Here is a 24,002-nt window from a genome sequence, read left to right as displayed (position 1 = left end):
GGCCAATGACCAGCTGTCTGCAAGGAATATAAATCCTTCCATTCCCCACCATCCAGCCAGAGCTGAAGAAGCTTCTTGGATTGTTGCAGAAAATTAAGGGACTCAGACTTCGGAACCAAAAGTAGTAGTTTTTATCTGCGCAAAGGTTCAGAGCAAGATAGCTAAAGCAGACATCTAAACATCTGAACAACTTCTTTATGGAAAAGCGAGTTCTTATATGTTCTTCAAAAGCAGTCAGACCCGTAAATGTACTATGTCAGCGTTAATTGGTCACATAATCTATTGTTGGAAGAAATGTCTTTCTGGGTTCGGCTCCAAATGTGGAAAAAGACACTGGAAACATGGAGGCTGCTTGGAAGGATGGTTTATTGGCGGACAGGACCACATGGCTTGAGTCCTGAACAGAAAAGGTGATCACATGCTTCAATGTTGGTGGAGAAAAGAGAAGGGAAGGGCCGACTGAGATGCTGAGTCCCTAGTTTGATCCCCCTCTGGCCTTTGATCTTGATCTTGAGCTTGTATTCTGATTGGTTGTCAGACTCCCATGGGGCCATGCTGTGTTTTGAATCCAGGTTTGGTTGAGTTCTCAGATGCCATGTGGGCAGTTGGGTAAAGCAGTGTTTCTCAACCTTGGCTACTTGAAGATGTCTGGACTTCAACTCCCAGAATTCCCCAGCCAGCGAATGCTGGCTGGGGAATTCTGGGAGTTGAAGTCCAGACATCTTCAAGTTGCCAAGGTTGAGAAACACTGCTCTATACCAACAGATGTACACCTACAGATAAAATGGTAATTTAAAAAATAGAGTGTACCTAATGATGTAACTTAATTTGTTAATTTTCTTTCATTATTTTTTAACCTCTGCCCTCATTATCTAGGCATTTATACAATATTATTTATACAATCCTTTAGAGCAGTGTTTCTCAACCTTGGCAACTTGAAGATCTCTGGATTTGCTGGCTGGGGAATTCTGGGAGTTGAAGTCCAGACATCTTCAAGTTGCCAAGGTTGAAAAACACTGGGGTAAAGGGCCAATATTATCATGCCTTAATCTCATTCCCCTGGAGCTGAAGGGGAGAACTCTTTATTATGTAAAGTGGACTAGTTTGGCCTTCTTAATGGCCCATTGACAAAGGAGGGATGGGCAGGAAGCTACAGGGAGCTATTCTGTCTTTTAAAACATGTTTCTTCCTTTTCACATCCAGAGAAATATTCTGCCTTTTCAATATTTCCTAGGATATTGCATTTTTCTGGGAGAGGGCTGGGTGATAATTTCCTACACTATAGACTACTGTTACTATGCAAAAGCAGATCAACATCTTGGCCTCCTCTCCTAGGTTGAGGTCACAAGTGACTTGCAAAAAAGCATCTAAGTTTCTGAAAATGGGTTTGTGATTGGTTGAACTTTAGCTGAACACGAGGCAGGTGTAAATTTTAAATTTCCTGTTCTTCTACAAGTCTTAAAAGTTATTCCTTCTTTCTGTCTTGCCTCATTTCATGTCTTTCATGTCTCTCTTATGTCCTGCTTTACTTTATGTCCTGCCTCAGGAGAAGAAGAGAAATGTCTTTAAAAGAAAACCCAGAAAATCCAGTTGCCTCCAGAAACAACACCTTTGGGACAACCAGGACCTGGATGGCGGAGAATCTCTAAGGACTTTTAGGCAGTTATCTGTTTATTGTTTATGAGATTTGCAAGAGTTTGCAAAGTCCAGGCTGCTTTTGAGCAATGCAATGCAAGGGTTGCACGTTGCAAACATCTTTTTTTTTTTTTGCACGAGGAAATCAGGCCAGGGAACGCGTGGGGCTCGCGCAGAGGAGGTTCCCCCTCCGGGCTCCCGGTCCTCCTTAAGCCGCAGCCGGGCTGCACCGCCTCCCTGCCGCCCCTTCCCCTCGGCCCGCCCCGCGGACAGCCATGGCTCTGGGGCGCGCTCTGGGCTGCGCGGCCAGGCGCTTCTCTGCGGCGCCCGCCAAGGTACGCGGGCGGCGGGTACGGATGGCCGGGCACGGTGCCTCTCGGGGAGGGGGGCTTCCAGAGCTCCCGGGTCGAGGGTTGGGGGGGGATGGCTGTACCCCTTGCACGGGAGAGCCTCCGCCTTGCACGGAGAAAGCTTGCAGGGGTCAGCTGCTGATCTGCTAGCTTTCTGCTCGCTTGTTTACCTGCCTACCTACTTACCTGAGCCAGGTGCTTGATTTTTTTTCCTCGGATTTTTCTGCTCCTCCTGGTTGCAAAGAAAGTCCAGTTGCGTTTGGGCTCCCATTGGCTGGAACGTTAGTTTGTAAATCTGTTGTACTGCATGAGAGCTTTTTGCTTTTTGCCTGCCTGCCTACCTACCTACGCCAGTTGCTTGCCTCTTTTCTTGGACAAAACGTATTTGATCCACACACACCCCTTCCGGATTTTTCTGCTACTTCTGGTTGCACCAGGTGCATTTGGGCTCCCAGTCGCTGGAACGCCCGTTTGTCCCGTAAGGGAAGTTGAGAGGTTGAAGTTAACTTTGGGTTAGAGCAGAGGTTGGAGAACTGTAGCCCCTTTTATGACTTGTGGACTTCAACTCCCAAAATTCCTCAGCCAGCATGGACTTCCCCAGCATGGACTGGTGGACTTCAACTCCCAGAATGCCCCACCCCACAGGGTGTTGAAGTCTGGCTTATTTTAAAGTAGGCAAGTTTGAAAAACATGGCCCTAAAGCTTCATCAGATGGATTTCTGCCCAGTTCCTATTTAGTTGTTTATAAGATTTATTTATTTATTTTCAAATAGTATTTATTGAATTTTCCAACATTTAAAACACAAAACACAATTTTGCACTTATAACAGCCTTTCCATATCGGTATCAATATCTTTTGTAACCATCCTATTTACAAGAAATTCTATATATCACTATCCTAAGTTATATCTTTATATAAATGCACTCTATATATTATACTTTTACCGTTTATACCAGTGATGGCGAACCTTTTCGGCATTGAGTGCCGAAGACCATGCCTGTTTTTTGGCCGTTTTCAGGATGGTTTTTGCCCAAAAAACAGCCAAAAAACTCGGCTTGAAAACAGCCCAGAAAATGCCCCCCAAATGGCTTGTTTTGGGGCCGTTTTAAGGACCCTTTACAGGATGTTTTCTGTGCCATTTTTGGGCTGTTTTTAGCCTGGAAAATAGCCCCAAAATGGCCTGAAAAATGGCCCAGAAAACAACCTGGGTTTTTGGCTGTTTTTCAGGCCATTTTCAGGCCATTTTCCAGTGCTCCAGCGCCCGCGAAGACCAGCATGCTGGAAACCAGAAGAGCAGCTGGTAATGGTGCGCATGCCCACTCCTCTGGCACATGTGCTATAGGTTCACCCCCACAGGTTTTATATCTTAGGTTTTACATTTACTCTCAAGCCAGGAGTACCATCTATTCCAAATTTGATAATACTCGGTTTCTTCCCTCTCCTTCATTTCCATAGACAGTTGTTCTGAACCCCCCCCCTCCGTACGGTGAGTCATGCCGACACAAGATTACTGTTATACAATTTATTGACAGTAAATTAACACACGGACAAGACTTTGGCAGCAACCCAGACTTCCACAGATAAGAAATACACACCAGAGCTTCTCCAGCTTTAGTATAATAGTTGAGTCCTGCAAAAAGCCTCCTCCCAAAGTCTCTTCTTATATACTCTCTTGGGAGGAGCCTAATCACAACCACCTGGGTCCAATTATCTCCTTTGTCTCCGTAAATGCTGCCGGCGCTTATCCGCCCGTCTCTGCCGGGTATCCAGGACCAATTCCCTCTGTACCTCCTCACTGCTCAAGGGCCTGACCTCTTCACCACTGCTCCAGTGCTTGACGTCAGGAACACACTCCCTTTGGCTTTCACCACTGCTTCATGCCTCAGGCGCTTCTCTGGTGGCCAACCAGCCTCTCTGGTCCCTGCTCGGAGTCTGAACCCTGTCCAGGATCCTCCACATCTTCCAGAGCCAACTCCTAGAGTTCCTCGCTATCGGAGTCTGTTGGCAGCTCCAACAGCTCCTGCTGGGCCACAACAGACAGTCTATCCATTTCTGCACATTCATAGATTTTCCTCTTATAAATAATCGGGTCTGGTGGGGTATCTGCTTGTTTCCAGTTCTGTGTTAAGACGATTCTACTTGCAGTTAATATGTGTAGTGTTATGTATTGTAGTTTTTCCCCCATTTTCCCATCAAAGATTCCCAGGAGAAACAATTCCAGCTTCAACTCTATCCTCTGTTCAGTTATCTCTTCCAGCCACTTTCTTATCTTGTTTATAAGATTTTTTTAACCCACTTCAGGTATAAGTCACTTGGGGAAGTTGACAACAAGCCAGTGCAGAAATAAGTAGATACGTACACAATGTGATAAATCACAACTACGTTCAATTATAGGTAGTCTGCTACTTATAATCACAGTTGTGAGCAGAATTTCGGTTGGTAAGCAAGGTAATTGCTAAGCAAACCATGCCTGATTTTCAACCTTTTTTTTTGCCGTGGTTGTTAAGCAAATCACTGGAACAACTGCTGTTGTTAAGTGAATCATATAGTTGTTAAGCTTCCCCCATTGACTTTGCTTGCCAGACCTGGGATGCTGCAACCATCCTAAATTCATGCCAGTTGCCAAGCGCCCGAATTTTGTTCATGTGACTGTGGGGATGGTTGTAAGTCAGAGGACCGGTCATAATCACTTTTTTCAGTGCTTTGAAGGATCAGTAAATGAGGGGCTATAAGTCCAGGACTACATATATTAACAATTGTATTTTTAATAACTCTGGTGTTAAAGAGCTTCCTGAACACTCAGGCTTTGACTAGCTCCCAAAAGAGTTGGGCTTCCAGAAGAGAAGGGGAGCCCCCACATAGAGAGAGCCCCGATTTTTGCTTTCTCAAAGTTGCTAGCAAGATGAAGGGGACAGCCCTCTGTACATGCACAGGGGCACACTCTGTTCCTCCAGACCGGCGTTTTTCCTCGGAAGGGAAATCCAGCTTTGGTATGTGGGGGTCTTCAGTGGACATTCTCCATTGATTCAGATAAGGCAGGGCAGGATCTGTGGGGGACAACAAGCCACTTTTCTCCTTTTCCAGCCAGATTTGGGTGTCACAATAGATCTTCGCAACAGATCTAGCCTACAGCTGCAGTGCAGACAAGAGTAGGTCTACAAGAGATCCAGCCTGTAACCGTCTGAGCCCGGCAAACTGGGTGTCTGATGCCGATCAGAAGGAGAGATCTACTAGATCTCCAGTCTCCCCCCCCGCTTTCCTTAGAGATCCTCATCAGAGGCGTTGCTGCTGGGTTTTATTTGGGACTGAAGCTATTTCTGTGGCCTGACCTCTAAAGCTACGCAGGGCCAGGCCTGGTTAATATTAGAATGGGAATCCGCTAGAGAGGGCCGGGAAAGGGAAAAGTCATCTGGTTCCCAAGAACATTGTAAGGGGAGATCCACAGAGCCACCAGGAGTTGAGCTCCATTGGACAGAGGCTTTCGGAATAGAATAGGAATTAGGGATAGGATAGAATATAATTAGAATGGGATGGGATGGAATAGGAAGAATAATGCAGAATAGAGTGGAGTAAGAATAGAATACAATAGAAATAATAGTAGAGTAGAGTAAGAATAGAATAGAATTCAGAGTAGAATAGAGAATAATAGAATAGAGTAGAATAGAATAGATAATAGAATGCAGAGTAGAGTAAAGTAGAATAAAATAGAGAAGAATAGAATAGAGAATAGAATGCAGAGTAGAGTAGAATAGAATAAAATAGAATAGAATTTAGAATAGAATAGAGAAGAATAGAATACAAAAGAATAGAATAGAGAATAGAATGCAGAATAGAGTAAAGTAGAATAGAGAATAGAATAGAATAGAGAAGAATAGAGAAGAATGGACTAGAATAGAATGCAGAGTAGAATAGAATTTAGAATAATAGAGAAGAATAGAATAGAGAAGAATAGAATAGAGAAGAATAGAATAGATAATAGAATGCAGAGTAGAGTAAAGTAGAATAGAATAGAGAAGAATAGAATAGAGAAGAATAGAATAGAGAATAGAATGCAGAGTAGAGTAGAATAGAATAAAATAAAATAGAATAGAATTTAGAATAGAATAGGGAATAATAGAATAGAAAAGAATAGAATAGAGAATAGAATGTAGAGTAGAGTAAAGTAGAATAGAATAGAGACGAATAGAATAGAGAAGAATGGAATAGAATAGAGAATAGAATGCAGAGTAGAGTAGAATAGAATAAAATAGAATAGAATTTAGAATAGAATAGAAAATAATAGAATAGAGTAGAATAGAGTAGAATAGAATAGAGAATAGAATGCAGAGTAAAGTAGAATAGAATAGAGAAGAATAGAATAGAGAAGAATAGAATAATGGAGTGGACTGGAGCAGAGAATAGAGCTGGGAGGGACTTTGGAGGTGGTCTAGTCCAGCCCCCTGGTCAAGCAGGAGAACCTGTACTATTTCAGATAAGTGGCTGTCCAGTATCTTCTTAAAATCCTCCCATGATTCCCCACAATTTTGAAGGCAAGCTGGTTAATTGTCCTCCCTGTTAGGAATTTTTAATTCCCATTGGTTGGGGTCTGTTTTAGTGCCTCAGATAAAGTTGGTGCAAAACAGAAAGAAAGGAAAGGATGAAGGCTTTGTGGGTCAGCTGAACCCATGGCTGGGAAGGAGGTGCCCACGGGGCATAATATAATGTCGACTTGCCACTGCTTCATTTGCGACAGCCACAGAAAAATTCTGCCTTCCATCTTGTGTCATGATCTTCACGTGGCCTCTTTTCCTTCCCCAGGAGTGGCTGACGGAGGATTTCCTCAATTCCCTCAGAGCGATTGTGGGGGGGCCCAATGTGTCCACAGCCACCGTTGTCCGTGAGCAACATGGGCAGGACGAGTCTATGCACAGGTATGTCTTCTCCATCGGGAGGCCAGGAAATGCCCCTGCTGCCAGAACATTTTCAGACCTCTGAGATGCTCACGATGTTCCTTGCGAGCTTCTGCTCTCTTTCTCCTCATCTGGAATAGGAATATTCTTCACTGGCCAAGTGTATTTGGACACACAATTTGTCTGCAGCGTGTGAGCTCTCAGTGCATGCACACAACAAAGTAGTAAGTCATAGATCATAGTCATAGATCTGTTGTCTCCTGCTTGGTCCTCTGCGGATGTTGAGAAAATGGGAAACCCCAGACGTTTGAAATAATTTGGGGCTATATTTGTGCTACGGTGACACAGTGGTTAGAGCGCAGTACGGCAGGCTACTTCTGCTGCATGCCAGCAGCCTGCAATTTGGCAATTCGAATCTCACCAGGCACAAGGTTGACTCAGCCTTCCCACCTTCCATAGTGAAATGATTGTAGTCTTTGACTTACAACAGTTCATTTACTGACGGTTCCAAGTTACGACGGCACTGAAAAAAGTGACTTAGGATGGCTTTTCACACTTACAACTGTTGCAGCATTTCCATAGTCAGGTGATCAAAATTCAGACACTTGGCCACTGACTCATATTTATGACGGTTGCTGTGTCCTGGGGGTGTGTGTGTCACAGGATCCCCTTTTGCAACCTTCTGACAAGCAAAGTCCATGGGAAAGCCAGATTCACTTAACAACCGTGTTACTAACTTAACAACTGAAAGTGATTCACTTAACAAGAGAAGCAAGAGAAGTTGTAAAATGGCGTAAAACCCACTTCACAAACGTCTCACTTGACAACAGAAATATTGGCCTCAGCTGTGGTCATAAGTCGAGGACTCCCCATAATGGAAGCTTGCTATGTCTCTCCCTCCTAGGAACTGCCCCCCAGATGCTGTCGTCTGGCCCCAGAATGTGGAGCAAGTCAGCTTGTTGGCAGCGACGTGCTATGACCGAGGGGTTCCGGTCATCCCCTTCGGGACGGGCACAGGGCTGGAAGGCGGTGTCACTGCCGTACAGGTAAGAAACGGAGAATCTGCGGCCAGGTAGAGCAGAGGCTGGCCTGGTCCCTGCAGAGCAGTGGTGGGTTGCAGGAGGTATGCCCCAGTACGGGCGTACCAGAGCCTGCCCGGAGCACCGGATACTGTTCTGGTACGGTGCTCCACAGGGCTCACCCACCTGCCTGAGCTCCTTACCGGTCTTTTAAGTCTTCAGTGCTTCCACGCACACAGTACCTGCGTGATGCTCCGCTGAGCAGCTGCAGTGTCACGGAGGCTCACGGAAGCGGTAAGACACATGCACGCCCCCATGTGGACGATGCTGGGCTTGTTCCAACTGTACCAGTTGGAACGGGATCTGGAACCCACCACTGCTGCAGAGGCTTAATCCTGCGTAGGATCTGGCCGGAGTCTTAACTGGAGGTTGCTCTAATTCCGCTGGACCTCTGGGCCTGGGTCTGCTAAATCTGCTTGGTCTACATTTAAATCAGGGTGGATTTTTTTTTTCCAGTGTTGGTTGGTGGGACCTTCTGAGCTTTGGTTGGTCAGCTGGGAGCAACCCAATTTTAATTCAAAATGGAGCTGGAAGGGCCCTTGGAGGTCTTCTAGTCCAACCCCCTGCTCAAGAGGAGAACTTAGACCAGGGATGGTGAACTTTTTGGCACCATGCCCAAACTGGAAGTTGTGTGCCGGAGCGCTGGAGACCCAAAGACTTGGCTGTTTGGGGGGCTGTTTTTGGCCCGAATAATGGCCCCAAATGGCCTGCTTTGGGGGCATTTGGGGGGCATTTTCAGGCCATTTTCTGGGCCATTTTCAGGCCATTTTCTGGCACTCCAGATCCTGCAAAGACCATCTGGCCAACACATTGGAAACCAGAAGAGCAGCTGAGAATGGCGCACATGTCCACAGATAGGGCTCTGCATGCCATCTCTGGCACGCGTGCCACAGGTTTCGCTATCACAGACCATTTCAGACACGTGGCTGCCCAGTCTGTCCACACGACCAGGAGATTTCATGGCTGCAGCCTAGAATAGGAATCTGTAGGAGCGTTAAGAGAATAACGGAGTCTATGGAAGGGACCTTAGAGGTCTTCTAGTCCAAACCCCCAGCTCAGGCAGGAGGTTTCATTTTAAGAAACTTTACCTGTATGGAAGTGATAGGAACCCTGGTGGTGCGATGCCTAGAAGGGAGCATTGCAGGCTAATTCTGCCGACTGCCAGCAGTTCGATCCTAACTGGCTCAAGGTTGACTCCACTTTCCACCCTTCTGAGGGCAGTAAAATGAGGACCCAGGTTGTGGGAGGAAATATGCAAACAAGGCTGATATTATTTCCATATACAGTGCTGTGAAGTGCTATAGGGCTAGTTTACAAGTCTAAGTCTTATTGCTGTTGCTGTATCTTTGTAATTTGGGTCTTGGAGTTGTGTGAACTCTGTCTGTGCTTTCCCCCCCTCCCCCAGGGAGGTGTGTGTGTCAACCTGACGAAAATGGACCAAATTTCTGAGCTTAACCCTGAAGATTTCACGGTTGCTGTCGAGGCAGGAGTGACGCGGAAGGCGCTGAACAAATACTTGCGTGGGAACGGCCTGTGGTTCCCTGTTGGTACGGCAACTTTGAGACAGGTGGAGGGGAGGCGTCAGTGGGTCAAGGTTGTGGGGGGGCTTCCCCCAGCAAGGTTGGGAGGGGTTGTGTCAGTGTTCCTGTCGAGGTGCTCCAGCTGAGGCTCAGGCAGGGCCCCTGGGGGAAGGATCTAGATTTTAGATTCATAAGAGTTGGAAGGGACCTTGGAGGTCATCTAGTCCAACCCCCTGCCCAAGCAGGAGGCCCGACACCATTTCTGACAAATGGCTGTCCAGTCTCTTCTTGAAAGCTTCCAATGATGAAGCTTCCAAAACCTCTGAAAGGAACTCCTGTTTCATTTAATATAAAATAACTGAGTTGGAAGGGACTGTGGAGGTCATCTAGTCCAACCCCCCACCCAAGCAGGAGACCCTACACCATTTCTGACAGATGGCAGTCCAGTCTCTTCTTGAAAGTTTCCAGGGATGAAGCTCCCGCAACTTCTTTAGGCAACTTCTGTTCCATTGGTTGATTCTCTCCTTGGTCAGTTTCCATCCGTTATTCCTTGTCTGGCCTTTGGGTGCTTTGGAGAATAGCTTGACCCCTCCTCTCTGTGGCAGCCCCTCAAGTATTGAAAGTTGCTCTCCTGTCTTCCCGGGTCCTTCTCTTCCCTAGACTAGCCAGGCCCAGTTCTTGCAACCGTTCTTCATATGTTTTAGCCTCCAGTCTCCTCATCACCTTGGTTGCTCTTCTCTCTTTCTAGAGTATCAACATCTTCTTTATAGTGTGGTGACCAAAAACTGGAAGCAGTAATCTAGGTGTAGTTTTACTAAGGCTTTATAGAGTGGTGTTGATACCTCCCTTGATCTTGGCCCAAGAATTGGCGTAAGGCTCCTGCAGTTGATGGTCGGTGGGTAAGGGGCTTAGGTTCTTTCTCACTTTGCTGTTCCCTTCCTCCTCAGACCCCGGGGCCGACGCCTCGCTCTGTGGCATGGTGGCCACTGCAGCCTCCGGGACGAATGCGGTGCGCTATGGCACCATGCGCCAGAATGTCCTCAACTTACAGGTGGTCCTGCCAGATGGGAGAGTCCTGTACACAGCCGGGCAGAATCGGCGGCCCAGGTATCCCCTCCTTTCCCTCTTTCTTTCCCCCTTGGGTCACAGCTGGGGGAGGGACAGGCAGGGGACGCTGAAGGCTGAGGTCTTCTGGTGAGCTTGTGCTCTCGTCTTCCAAAGGTGCCCCTTCTGTGGTGCCCCTCAGAGATGCTTTGCCCTCTATCGTTCCCAGCATGATGATCTTCTCCAGGGAATCCTTCCTCCTTCTCCTTAGGTGGCCATTGAGTTTCCTCTTCAGGATCTGGCCTCCTAAAGAGCAGTCAGGGTTGATCTCCTCTAGGACTGACCGATTGGATGGGCTTGCAGTCCAAGGGACTCACAGGAGTCTTCTCCAGCACCAGAGCTCAAAGGCCTCAATTTCATGATAGTGAGAACAATTAATCAATGGAAAGGTTTGCCGTCAAAAGTTGATGTCCCCTTCTTCTTTTGCCCTCCATTGTTCCCAGCATGAGGCTCTTCTCCAGGGAGTCCTTCCTCCTTCTCATTAGGTGGCCAAAGTCTTTGAGTTTCCTCTTCAGGATCTGACCTAAAGAGCAGTCAAGGTTGATCTCCTCTAGGACTGACCAGTTTGATGGCCTTGCAGTCCAAGGGACTCGCAGGAGTCTTCTCCAGCACCAGACTTCAAAGGCCTCTGTCAGCCTCTATCTTGCATGCTTGCTATTGGCTGCCATAGGAGTGGGGAGGGTGGGGGCTCGTGGTATTTGGGAGGAGAAAAGTGCTGGTTGAGATATTCTCGAAAAAGGGAGTTTTGTTCTCACCATCTTCTGCACATGCTGATGGCTTGTGTTTGGGCTTGGTCAAGGCTAATTGTCTCTGCATACCAATGGAATAAGGCTACCTGAAGATGCGCCCCCCCTCCTATGACACCTTTGGGAGTTGGAGATTGGACATTGGGTTGGGGTAACTGGGGGGGGGGCGATTTGGGTAAAAGTTTGATGTGTGCAAGTTCATGTTTTTTTGCTTCAGATCTTGCTTCGCTTTCGCTGTTTTCATTTCATATCCAGTAAAAGTACCTTTATCTCTATCCAAACGGAGTTGGGGGGTTTTCTTTCTTGGAGACTGAATGAGGCCGGCCTGACATTCTCAATTCTTTTGTGCTCAGCCTCGCTTATGGTCCATCTTTCACAGCCACACATTGCAACTGGGAAAACCCCAGCCTTGACTAGAGGCACTTTGGTTGGCAGGGGGACGCAGAAGAGGTTGGCTATTTTCCTTGCCTTTTCCATGCACGTCCATCAGCTCTAGCCCTCCTTCCCCTTTGGAGATCAGCAAAGCTGAGTGAGTTGTGGTCACCCAGCCAGGGGTCTCTCACCAATGCAAAGCTGAGTGCATGGAAGGTGGGCTGGGTTGGTTCTCAGAGCTCACCAGGTTCTCCCTTCCTCTGCAGGAAGAGTGCTGCTGGATACCACCTAACGGGGCTGTTTGTGGGCTCGGAGGGGACTCTGGGGTTCATCACCCAGGCCACACTGAGACTCCATGGTATTCCCGAGGCCACCGTGGCGGCCATCTGTGCCTTCCCCAACATCCAAGCAGCCGTGGACAGCACTGTGCAGGTTCTCCAAGCTGGGCTCCCCATTGCCCGCATTGGTGAGTGGGACTCCAGTTGTTCATGGCGGAGGGGAACTGGGAGGGTGGAGGCAGAGGAATAGCAACAGCAGCACTTAGACGTATCTACCGCTTCATGGTGCTTTACAGCCCTTTCTAAGCCTCTTGCCCCCAACAATCTGGGTCCTTAGTTCACCCACCTCGGAAGGATGAGAGGCTGAATCAACCTTGAGCCTGGCAAGAATCGAACTGCTGGCAGTCGGCAGAGTTTGCCTGCAATATTGCATTCTAATCACGAGGAAGGAAGGAAGGAAGGAAGGAAGGGAAGAAAGAAAGGAAGGAAGGAAAGGAAAGGAAGGAAGGAAGGAAGGGAAGGAAAGGAACGAAGGAAAGAAGAAAAGGAAGGAAGGTAGGGAAGAAAGGAAGGGAAGGAAGGAATGAAGGATGGAAAGAAAGGAAGGGAAGAAAGGAAAGGAAGGAAGGAAGGGAAGGAAGGAAGGAAGGGAAGGAAGGAAGGGAAGGAAGGAAGGGAAGGAAAGGAAGGAAAGGAAGGAAAGCAAGGAAGTCCATCCAAGGGACTCACCAGAGTCTTCTCCAGCATCCCAGTTCAAAGGCCTTAATTCTTTGGTGCTCAGCCTTCCTTACGGTCCAGCTTTCAGCTATGAGAGACCCCCCAAAAGGCCTTACAATCCCATCCTGAAGTTCTGACGGCCACCCCCTTCTACTGTCAAGGGACCGCACTTCAGAAACTTGGCACAACCAGCCTGCAGTCATGCCCTCTTACCGTGTCCCACAGTCATGTAATCCAAGGTGGTTAATGACCATGCTGACTCACTTAATGACTGCCATAAAAACACCAGGTCTGTGTCACGTGACCCAACTTAAAAACCCTTGCAACTTGCAACTATAATGGGCAGACGCTGAGGCGGTCGTACGTCGAGGACTACCCAGGCCGTGCAGTTCAAAAACTGCCTTGTAGCCCAGGTTGGCTGGGACTTTCTTCTCCCGCAGAGTTCCTGGATGAGGTCATGATGGGCGCCTGTAACCGCTACAGTGGCCTGAGCTATGCAGAACTGCCCACCCTCTTCCTGGAGTTCCATGGCACTCAGCAGAGTGTGGAGGAGCAAGTAGGAGCCACAGGTACGTCCCACGTATCGGGACCGGGGAGGGGGTGGGGGCATATGGCTGGACCATGGCTTGGTCTGCACAATGCATGAAACTCTCCTCTTTGGTTGAGTAGGCTTAGCGATGTGGCTGAATTCACCTCTGTGTAGGGCTGGGCAATGCATGGACCCCTAGATAGTCCTGTGTTCTGACCCCTCTCGTCCCACACCAACACACACTCTGAGCCAAAGATAAGTTACAGCATTTAATTAACAGACCGACAAGTCCTTGGCAGCAAACTGGCACAGACAAGCTGGGCAGCAATCCAGCCTCCCAAGCTCACAAAAAATGTTCTCCAACATTCGTTCCTGTGTTGACTTCTGCAAGAGGGGCGTGTGCACAAGCAGTCCTCTTATAGTCTGGAGAGGAGCCTAATGACCACCAGCTGAGTGCAGTTACCTCCTATAACTGCACAACTGTTCCTGACGCCTAGTTCATCGATGGCGTGCATCCAGGAACAACTCACTGCTGGCATCCGGCTCACTCTCCTTTGTCTCCTCCCCACTGGTCCAAGGCTCAGGTGCCTCCTGGTGGCCAACCAGCCTCTCTGCACCCTGCTCGGAGTCAGAACCCTGTCCAGGCTCCTCCACATCCTCCAGAGCCGACTCAGAGGGCCCCTCGCTGTCGGAGTCTGGTGGCAGCTCCAACAGCTCCTGCTGGGCCACAACAGTCCTGTATATCATCTTCTTTTAACGACCACAAAATCCCTTGAAGGCTGGAGTCTGGGCAACTGAATGGAGCTGAGTGTTTACTGGCCGGATGCCCGTCCTGTCACCGACGCGGAGTTATATTCAGCAGAAATACTCTCATCATGCCCAGAGAGAGAAATATCTGCCTCTACCCTGGATCGAACTCATAGCCTCTTGATTGTGAGATGGGAGCTCCCCCTCTTGGCCACCACACCCCTCATAGGTAGTCCTGTATATGTAGTCCTTGACTTACGGCCTCAATTGAGCCTTCTGTTGCTAAGCAAGACAGATAGTAAGTGAATATTTTATCCCATTTTAGGATCTTTCTTGCCACCGTTGTTAAGTGAATCCTAGCAGTAAAAACGATGAACTAAAAGTTAATTAACAATCCTGACAGTGGGACTAACTAACCAGTCGCCTTTGGAAGTTTGGGAGCTCCATCCCTGGAGGTGTTTAAGAAGACTTGCCTGGGATGGTCTAGACCAGCAAAGCTGGCTGAGGAACTCTGGGAATTGAAGTCCACAGGTCTTAAAGTTGCCAAGGTTGGAGACCATTGGTCTAGAGTCTCCTGCTTGAGCCGGGGGCTGGACTAGAAGACCTCCAAGGTCCCTTCCAGCTTTCTTCTGAATGATGGATTAAATCACTGCAGTTGTTGAAGTTAGTAGCTTAATTATTAAGTGAATCTCACTTTCTGCCTGACTGCTCATTGTCATAAAAGGTGATCAAATGATCCTGCGCATGTCATAATTGTTGTAAATATGAGTCATAAAATCCACCTTTTATGACCTCTGACAAGCAAAGTCAAAGGGAGAAGTCAACTTCGCTTAACAACCGCAGTTCGGAATCAATCATTCCAAACGAGATAGAAGGGACGTTGGAGGTCTTCTAGTCCAACCCCCTGCTCAAGTAGGAGATCCTATATAGCAGGGGTGTCCAAACTGGGGAACTTTGAAGACTTGTGGACTTCAAGTCCCAGAATTCCCCAGCCAGCATGGACCTCCCCAACATGGACTGGTGGACTTCAACTCTCAGAATTCCCCAGCCAGCATGGACCTCCCCAACATGGACTGGTGGACTTCAACTCTCAGAATTCCCCAGCCAGCATGGACTTCCCCAGCATGGAGTGGTGGACTTCAACTCCCAGAAGGCTGGCTGGGGAATTCTGGGAGTTGAAGTCCACAAGTCTTAAAGTTCCCAAGTTTGGACACCCCTGCTATATACCATTTACCTAGCGTCCAAATTTCGATCATGTGACCATACTGCAAGTGGCCATCACTGTCATAAAGGTCACAGGTCACTTTTTTCAGTGCCGTTGTAGCTTTGAACGGGCACAAAATGAAATGGCTGTACGTCAAGGACTACCTGTAGGATACAGTAGATCATGGTGGCATCGCCCTATAAACCCAAATCCATCGGACCAGACTGACTTGGTGGCAGAAGTGGGGTTTCATGCAAGTCTCCCTCTGCAGAGGCGATTGTGCAGTCCAATGGAGGCTCGGACTTTGCGTGGGCCCGGGAGCCGGAGTCCCGTGGACGGCTTTGGGCAGCTCGACACGACGCTTGGTATGCAGCTTTGGCTCTTCGTCCTGGCAAAAAGGTGAGCTGGAGGGCAGCCAGGTTATCTTGAAAGAACAGTCCCCCCTACTTTGCAGTTTGACTCACTTTTCTGAGCGATCCCATAGACCTATTAGATCTCACAGGTTAGGTCTCCTCCGGATTCCATCTGCTAGCCAATGTTGGCTGGCGATCCCCTGGGGGAGAGCCTTCTCTGTTGCAGCTCCAGCCCTCTGGAATGATCTCCCCGTCGAGATCCAGACCCTTACTACCCTCCCGGCCTTCCGCAAAGCCACCAAGTCCTGGCTGCTCCAGCAGGCCGGGGGGCTTGTGAAACATCCAGCCCCACGGAAATTGTGAATGTTGCGGTTTTTGTTTTAAAGTGTTGTCTTTGTCTAGTTTTCCCCTTCCCTTGTCTATTGTGAGCCGCCCGGAGTCCTTGGGGAGTGGACGGCATACAAGACAAATAAATACAATACAATACAATACGATCTAGAGTGATCTCCTTGCCTTGTACTTTCCATAATCCCAGTTCTGAGTTTCATAACTAATGAATGATGTGAGTCTATAGCAGCGTTTCTGAACCATACACTTAGGCAAGAAAAACCAAAAGTGTCCCCCCCTAAAAGGACACTTATAGATTGGGTGAAACCAGGCTTAATAGCAGTGACTGGGGGAGGGATCTTGGAGGCTTAGTGGACAACCAGCTAAATATGAGCAAGCAGTGTGCAGTGACAGCCAAAAAAAGCCAATGCAGTACTAAATTGCCTTAACAGGGGGGTATAATCAAGATCAAGAGACATTAATACCACTCTTTAAAGCCTTAGTAAGACCACACCTAGAGTACTGCATCCAGTTTGGGTCACCACACTATAAAAAAGATATGGAGACTCTAGAAAGAGTGCAGAGAAGAGCAACCAGGGTGATTAGGGGAGGCAAAAACACGATGAATTGTTGCAGGAACTGGGCATGGTTGGTCTAGTGAAGAGAAGGACCAGGGGAGACAGGAGAGCATCTTCCAATATTTAAGGAGTTGCCTTCAGAAGTTATGGGGGCTTCATCACTGGAGGCTTTCAAGAAGAGATTAGACTGCCTTCTGTCAGAAATAGCATAGGGTCTGCTTGGGCAGGGGGTTGGACTAGATGGCCTACAAGGTCCTTTCCAACTCTGTTAATCTGAATCTATCTAAAATCATCAAAAGCCTGGAGGCTAAAACATGAAGAATGGTAGCAGGAGCCGGGCATGGCTAGTCTAGTGAAGAGAAGGACCAGGGGAGACAGGTTAGAAGTCTTCCCATATTTGAGGGGCTGCCACAGAGAGGAGGAGAGTCAAGCTGTTTTTCAAAGCACCCGAAGGCCAGACAAGGAATAATGGATGGAAACTGATCAAGGAGAAATTCAACCTAGAAATTAGGATGAATTTTCTGACAGTGAGAACAATCAACCTATGGAACAGAAGTTGCCTTCGGAAGTCATGGGAGCTTCATCACTGGAGGCTTTTAAGAAGAGACTGGACTGCCTTCTGTCAGAAATGGTGTAGGGTCTCCTGCTTGGGCAGGGGGTTGGACTAGATGGCCTCCAAGTTCACTTCCAATTCTGTTAATCTGTTATTAATCTGTTATTATTATAACCTCAGCCACTGGAAAATGTGTGTCAACTGCCAGAATTCCCCAGCCACAGCATGGTTCTCAGGAATTCTGGGAGTTAACGTCCAAGCACCTTCAAGTGGCTGAGGCGGAGAAACGCCGCTCTAATGCAACCTTTTACCCTTCCCCCCTTTCCCCAGGGCTACTCCACAGATGTGTGTGTCCCCCTCTCGCGCCTTCCTGAGGTCCTGCTAGAAACCAAGAAAGATTTGCTGGACTCCAACCTTACAGGTGAGCTGCACGTGGTTGGACACCTTAGTCATGAGGCTGTTCGGTGGTCCAGCCCAGGAGATGAGGGAATTGGCCAGTCCCTCGTCCCCACAAATTGTGGGGCCAATGCCAGACCCATGGGATGGAGTGCTTTCATCCGAATGATGAGAGCGACATTGTGCTGTTCCTTTTGTAAATGCATCACAACACATGAAACGAAGGTTGCGGTATGGGAGTCTTTGGTGTCAGCGTTCCAAATATCATGCAGAATTAAATCAGAGACCAAGGCAAAACTATCCTTAAAGTTCCAATTTAATAAGACAGACATGTTGGCACATTGCTATGGAATCCCAATATTGGAAATGACATCAGAATTCCACCCAGTTAAAAGTTCATGATCTTGTCCCCACACCCACAATCCATCACATGGTCCAATCTTCTTCTTCCACACTGGCATTCACACCCAGCTGCTTCGGGTCAGGTGTGAAAGTACGGAGGCAAAAGATGACCTTGAGCTTCTAGAAAAGAATGATAACAATACATTCCACAATCTCACTCCTGTCTATTCCCGCTCCCATCAACTATATTAATGAAACAACATAATGAAATAAGAGAAAGTGTGGCAGGCCAAAATTCTAAAAGGAATATGCAGGCCTGACATTTGGATCATTTGCCCTGCTTGTTTCAGATTAACAGAGTTGGAAGGGACCTTGTAGGTCATCTAGACAACCCCCCCCCCTCAAGCAGGAGACCCTACACCATTTCTCACCAGTGGCAGTCCAGTCTATTCTTGAAAGCCTCCAATGATTCAGCTCCCACAACCTCCGAAGGCAACTTCTGTTCCATGGGTTGATTGTTCTCATGGTCAGGAAATTTCTCCTTATTTCCAGGTTGAATCTCTCCTTGATCAGCTTCCATCCATTGTTCCTTGTCTGGCCTTCGGGTGCTTTGGAAAACAGCTTGACCTTCTTCCTTTCTGTGGCAGCCCCTCAAATATTGGAAGATGCTCTCCTGTCTTCTCTTCTAATTCTCTTCACTAGATTAGCCAGCCCCAGTTCCTGCAACTGTTCATTGTATGTTTTAGCCTCCAGCCCCCTCATCATCCTGGTTGCTCTTCTCTGCACTCTTTCTAGAGTCTCAACATCTTTTTTATAGTGTGGTGACCAAAACTGGATGCCGTATTCTAAGTGTAGTATTATTAAGGCTTTATAGAATGGTATTGGTACATCCCTTGATCTTGATTGTTAATCATTTAAATACTTGTCCAATAATAGTCTACATTGAGCTGAAGGAAACTAAGACTTCTGCTGAGCTGCTGTTTTCAGGTATTTTTCCACTTTTGGAACCATCCTGGCGGCTTGCATCTCTGAATTCTAAAAAACCACTGGGAGAAATTCCTCTTGAAACACCTCCTTGGGAATGTGAGAATCTAGAGAGATGACAAACAGCTAGGCAGACATTTATGCAGTGACAGGCAGAATTCTTAACAGATGTTTCAACCATAAAGCTCTCCAACTCAGGAGAACTGCAACTCCTTTGAAAAACATTCTAAAGAAAATTACCTTTCATTCGCTTAAATCAGGGTTGAGGAACGATGCCCCTTTTATGACTTGTGAACTTCAACTTCCAGAATTCATGAGCCAGCCAGAAATTCTGGGTGTTGAAGTCTACACCTCATAAAGGGGGCCAGAGTTAAACAAAGGCAAGCTTGAAACAAACCGTATTCCTCTCGGCTGCATAGAAGTCATTCTCAATTGGTGTCATTTTAGAAATAATTAACAGAATCTGGGTTTGCACAAAGTACTCCGCTCTAAAGCCAGGTTAAGCGAAAGTCAGTTGCACCTTAACAGGTTTTCTCCAAATAAATAAGATGGTATTGTGGCTAAACCTGGCTGGGATCACACGATCACACAACTACTTCATCCTGGCCAGTGAGAGCTTCAGTTGGAAGGTGGATTAGTCCAGAAGTCTCCAACCTTGGCTAGTTTAGTTTAGTTTAGTTTTTAGTTTTAATTTATTTGTATGCCACCCTTTTCCCTGAAGGGACTCAGGGCGGCTCACAACTCAAAGGGAGGGGAAGGGCAAACAGAATTACAAAAAACATAAAAGCCATACATAGTTAAAAACACAACAGTCATACCATTCGAGTGGGGCAGCAAGTCTTTAGCCCCAGGCCTGTCGGAACAGCCAGGATTTAAGGGCTATGCGGAAGGCCTGGAGGGTGGTGAGGGTACGAATCTCCACGGGGAGTTCGTTCCAGAGGGTCGGAGCAGCCACAGAGAAGGCTCTCCTCCGGGTAGTCGCCAGTCGACACTGGCCGGCTGATGGAATTCGGAGGAGGCCTAGTCTGTGGGATCTAATTGGTCTAGTGGAGGTAATTGGCAGTAGGCGGTCTCTCAAGTACCCAGATCCAATACCATGAAGGGCTTTGTAGGTGACAACTAGCACCTTGAAGCGTACCCGGAGATCAACAGGCAGCCAGTGCAGCTCGCGGAGGATAGGTGTTACGTGGGTGAACCGAGGCACACCCACGATCGCTCGCGCGGCTGCATTCTGGACAAGCTGAAGTCGCCGAATACTCTTCAAGGGCAGCCCCATGTAGAGCACGTTGCAGTAATCCAGTCTAGAGGTCACAAGGGCACGAGTGACTGTTGTGAGAGCCTCCCGGTTCAGGTAGGGACGCAACTGGTGCACCAGGCGAACCTGGGCAAATGCCCCCCTGGTCACGGCTACATTAAGCCTGACGAACTTCAACTCCCAGAATTCCCCAGCTGCCACATAAAAAACCTGGTTAAAGTCAGTTTTATGGCTTTTACAACTTAAGGCCATATTGGGCAGGCTTCATTGTGGTCGTAACTCGAGGACTACCTGAAATCTTAGATCAGTTGGCCAAGTTCTAGTCTGGTAGAATGAGTGCTTGGGTGTCTTCCAGAAGGGCGTCCTCTTTGATTTGCAAAATGATGGGGGCTGTAGTCCCAAAAAGTATGTTAGAGAAGGTCGAAACGAGGGATGTTGTCCCTTTCATGTCTCCAGGTCCCCTTGTCGGCCATGTTGGGGACGGCAACTTCCACTGCCTGCTGGTTCTTGATCCTGAAGACGTTGAAGAAAAGGAGAAGGTGGCGGAGTTTGCCAAACGACTGGGCAGGTAGGCTGTGGTGGGGAGGGAGTATCCTTTTGTGGGGTGGACGAAAGAGCCCTTGCCCACACAGGCTGGACAACAGAAAAGGAGCCTTCAAGGCCTTGTGGACAGGGACAGCACTTCCAGTCCATGTTGGGAGAAGGCACAAGTGACAAGGAATTTAGAAAAAAAATCTTGGGAGTGGTCTTTGATCCTCCAATCTGGAGAAAGGGAGAGGAGTGGGAAACTCAGAATGCAAGAATGTCTGCAAGAAAAGGACCAAGCTCAGAGAACACCAAGAACCCCCACAGTTGTAGTCCTCCTCCTCCTCTCCACAAATCCTTCTCCCTTCTAGACCTGATGATGTTCCCTAGTTAGGTCATGAAACATCTGCAAGAAAAGGACCAAGCTCAGACAGCACCAAAGACCCCCACAGTCTTCCTCTTCCCCCTCTTCTCCTCCTCCTCTCCACCAATCCCTTGATTTTGTCTAAGATGGTGAGAAAGAAACCTTGTCAAGTGTTCAAGGTTCTCTAATTCTATCTTGTTATAATAAAGGAACCTTACTGGAATTCCTGCCGTGTCTGCTTGAGCAGGCCTACCTGGGAGGGGTAGTGTGCAGTGGTGGGATTCAAACAATTTACCAACCAGTTCTCTGCCCTAATGACCAGCTGGGTAGGCGGGGCTCGGTGGTCATGTGATCATGAGGGCATGGCCAAATCAATGTCACTCAGGTCGACGGGCACTTCGCCTTAGTTGTTACAATGGTAATAAGAGTTAACAGGAGAGGCAGTTTCTGTAAGCAGAGCAACAAAGATGAGGCTAGAAACAACACCAGAATGTTTCCTTCCTGCCTTCCTTACAGGATTAGCCCTGTAAAGTGGGAAAAAACAAAAGGAGATTTCTTCCAACAACCGGTTCTCCGAACTGCTTAGAAAGTTACCAACCGGTTCTCCCGAATAGGTGGGAACTGGCTGAATCCCACCACTGGTAGTGTGTCTGTTTTTAAAGGTGCTCCCAGTTTCTCTCTTAGGCCAACGAAGTTAAGGTGGGCTCGGCTGCCTTTCTTTCTCACTTTCACCTTTGTCTTGTGGCAGAGTCCTCTTTCCTCCAAAAGTGCTTAGCCGCTTGTGCGTATTTTCTCCAAGTCCCGTTTGATATTCCTTCATCCCCCCCACCCCCACCCCGCTGAAGATTTTAGGCATAAAATGTCTTCCGGGTGAAGAATAGTCTAATAGTCTAATAGAGAATGAATATATTCAAGAAGGGAGGAGGGAAGGAGGGAGAGAGGGGGGAAAGAAAAAGAGAAAAAAGGGAAGGGAAGGCAGGAAACAAAAAGGGAGAAAGGAAGGGAGAGAAGAGAAATTAGATATATAGATAGATGATGGCTATAATAATAGGATGGATGGATGGATGGATGTAGATAGATATGGATAGGGATAGAGATATGGATATGGATAGAGAAGGATAAAGATAGAGAGGAAGGGAGAGAGGGAGGAAGGGATAAAGAAAAGGGGGGAATAGAGAGGGAGGGATAGAGAGAGGGGAGATAGAGAGGGAGAAGAGAGGAAGGGATAGAGAGGGAGAAAAGGGAGGGAGAAAGAGAGGGAGAGAGAGGGAGGGAGAGGGGGGATAAAGGAGAGAGAGGGGGAGAGATATCCCATTTGATATCCTTTCCTCCCCCTATATCTATATCTATATCTAGGGGGAGGAAGGGAAAGAGAAAAATAACATTACAAAAGTTTTTCTTTTTTATTGTTGCTAAATGTAATATTTTCAAAAGCAGAAAAGAAATGGGAGGGGGGGGGGAAATGCCCAGTTCCTTTCCTTCGCGTACCTTGCAAGTGAGATTTGGGATGTGCATTTTGATCTCTTTTGCCACTTTTCTCCAGGAGGGCCTTGGCAGTGGGTGGCACCTGCACGGGGGAGCATGGCATCGGCCTGGGCAAGCGTCAGCTTTTGCGCGAGGAAGTAGGGGAAGTGGCCCTCTCCACCATGTGGCAGATCAAGGTGGCCTTGGATCCCAAAAACCTCATGAACCCTGGAAAGGTGCTCGAACCTCCGCAAGGCCTGGCTGGGAGAGGCTCCTGAATTTCTTTTCCTTGCCGAGAAGTCCGGAGTGAGGCGTCTTCGCTTTTATCTCCTCGCTCCAGCAGGGTCAGAAATGCAGGTGTTAACCAAAGTGGTTCTCCAGAGGTGCCCACAGCAAAGACTTCTTCACCTCCTCTGTTGATTGGATTCTATATTGTACTAAACTATGTTTAATTCTAGCCTGCTGAATAAACCACAGTTGGTTCAAAGGACATGATAACTCAAAGCCAAGTAAGTGACACAATGGTTCAGCAAAACTCCATACACCTCTGTTTCCCAACCTCGGCAACTTTAAGCTGCATGGACTTCAATTCCCAAAATTCCCCAGCTGGCATTAAGATGCGTGGACTTCAACTGGACGAATTCTTCAGCTGACATGCTTTAAAATACATAGACTTCAATTCCCAGAATTCCCCAGCTGGCATTCTTTTAAGATCCGTGGACTTCAACTCCTAGAATTCTTCAGCCGACATGAATTAAGATACATGGCCTTTAAATCAAGATGCGTGGACAAGATGCTGGCTGGGGAATTCTGGGAGTTGAAGTCCAGGTATCAAGGTTGACAGGAAACACTGCCTTGAACACTCCACCCACCTGTCCGCTTCCTTTGAATTTTTACACACTTGAAAAAGGTGAGCTAGGATTGGCAGCCATCCCTCTGATAAGAAGAGTAAGCATACAGAACTTGGCAATTGTCTGAATTTGTCTTACAGATCTATATTAAAATTAATGCTGTGCGTTTGTGTGGGGAGAGCTGCAGCCATGTTTGTTTATTCATATAATATGGAAATGCTCAGGTGTAATTTGAGGTCAGAGGTTGGCCTTTTGAACCAAGCCGGGAAGTAAGTTAAGGCCACATTTTCCAACCAGGGGAGGGGGGGAGGGTTCAATTCCCAGAATTCCACAGCCAGCAGGCTCATTATGGAGAATTCTGGGAATTGAAGTCCATACAAGGGGAGTCCCCAAAGTTTGGAAAGGTTCCAAAGGCGTCTGTTGGATCCAATCCATTGTGGCAATACAACACAAATTCCACTCCTTTGGTAGATGTCACAACACACATACAAAAAGCAACACTTATCTTTGTCATTACCACACACCTTTTCCTCAAAAGCTTCAGTGTATTTCACTGAAACTGGAGGTTGCAAAACATTCCTTTAAAGAACTACTAATCCCTTTATTTCCTTTGTTAACGTTGCCTTAGGGGCAAAACTGGTTTATGCAGAGTTGGCAGACAACAGGCTGAGTATTTCTGTTGGATGAGCCTGGAAGCAAAATTCCATGTTTTTCCCAGCTTTCCGGTTTAGTTAGATCCACCTCTTCTCTCTTGGGATCTTTATTTTATTTTGCTCTGTCAAAGCTGTGGTGAATTGAAGCAGGACGAATCCAGGTTTTTCCTACTAGATTAATGCAGG

The 24,002-nt window shown here is 47.5% G+C and overlaps 1 protein-coding gene across 1 annotated transcript; it reads left to right on the top strand.

Moving 5' to 3' along the window:
• Positions 1 to 1,893: 1,893 nt before the first annotated feature.
• LDHD (lactate dehydrogenase D) lies at positions 1,894 to 23,341 on the top strand. The gene is made up of 11 exons (XM_087728667.1): positions 1,894 to 1,970; positions 6,784 to 6,896; positions 7,780 to 7,921; positions 9,360 to 9,501; positions 10,422 to 10,581; positions 11,963 to 12,162; positions 13,132 to 13,260; positions 15,443 to 15,570; positions 17,313 to 17,403; positions 20,416 to 20,527; positions 22,392 to 23,341. Exons 1-11 carry the CDS (start codon positions 1,911 to 1,913, stop codon positions 22,588 to 22,590), a joined length of 1,476 nt encoding a protein of 491 aa, XP_087584793.1. The 5' UTR covers positions 1,894 to 1,910; the 3' UTR covers positions 22,591 to 23,341.
• The last annotated feature ends 661 nt before the right edge of the window (positions 23,342 to 24,002 follow it).

The sequence above is a fragment of the Thamnophis sirtalis genome, unplaced genomic scaffold (assembly GCF_051295495.1).
Source record: "Thamnophis sirtalis isolate CommonGarterSnake01/CBP01778 unplaced genomic scaffold, rThaSir2_p1.2 scaffold_14, whole genome shotgun sequence".
NCBI classification, from domain to species: Eukaryota; Metazoa; Chordata; class Lepidosauria; order Squamata; family Natricidae; genus Thamnophis; species Thamnophis sirtalis.
This window is presented reverse-complemented; position numbering and strand designations above follow the sequence as displayed.

Excerpts from the sequence above, each read along its gene's own strand:
- LDHD (XM_087728667.1), top strand. The coding sequence starts at position 1,911 with ATGGCTCTGGGGCGCGCTCTGGGCTGCGCGGCCAGGCGCTTCTCTGCG. Across the intron at positions 7,922-9,359 it reads GCGGTGTCACTGCCGTACAG|GGAGGTGTGTGTGTCAACCT; the intron begins GTAAGAAACGGA and ends CCCCTCCCCCAG. Across the intron at positions 9,502-10,421 it reads CGGCCTGTGGTTCCCTGTTG|ACCCCGGGGCCGACGCCTCG; the intron begins GTACGGCAACTT and ends CTTCCTCCTCAG.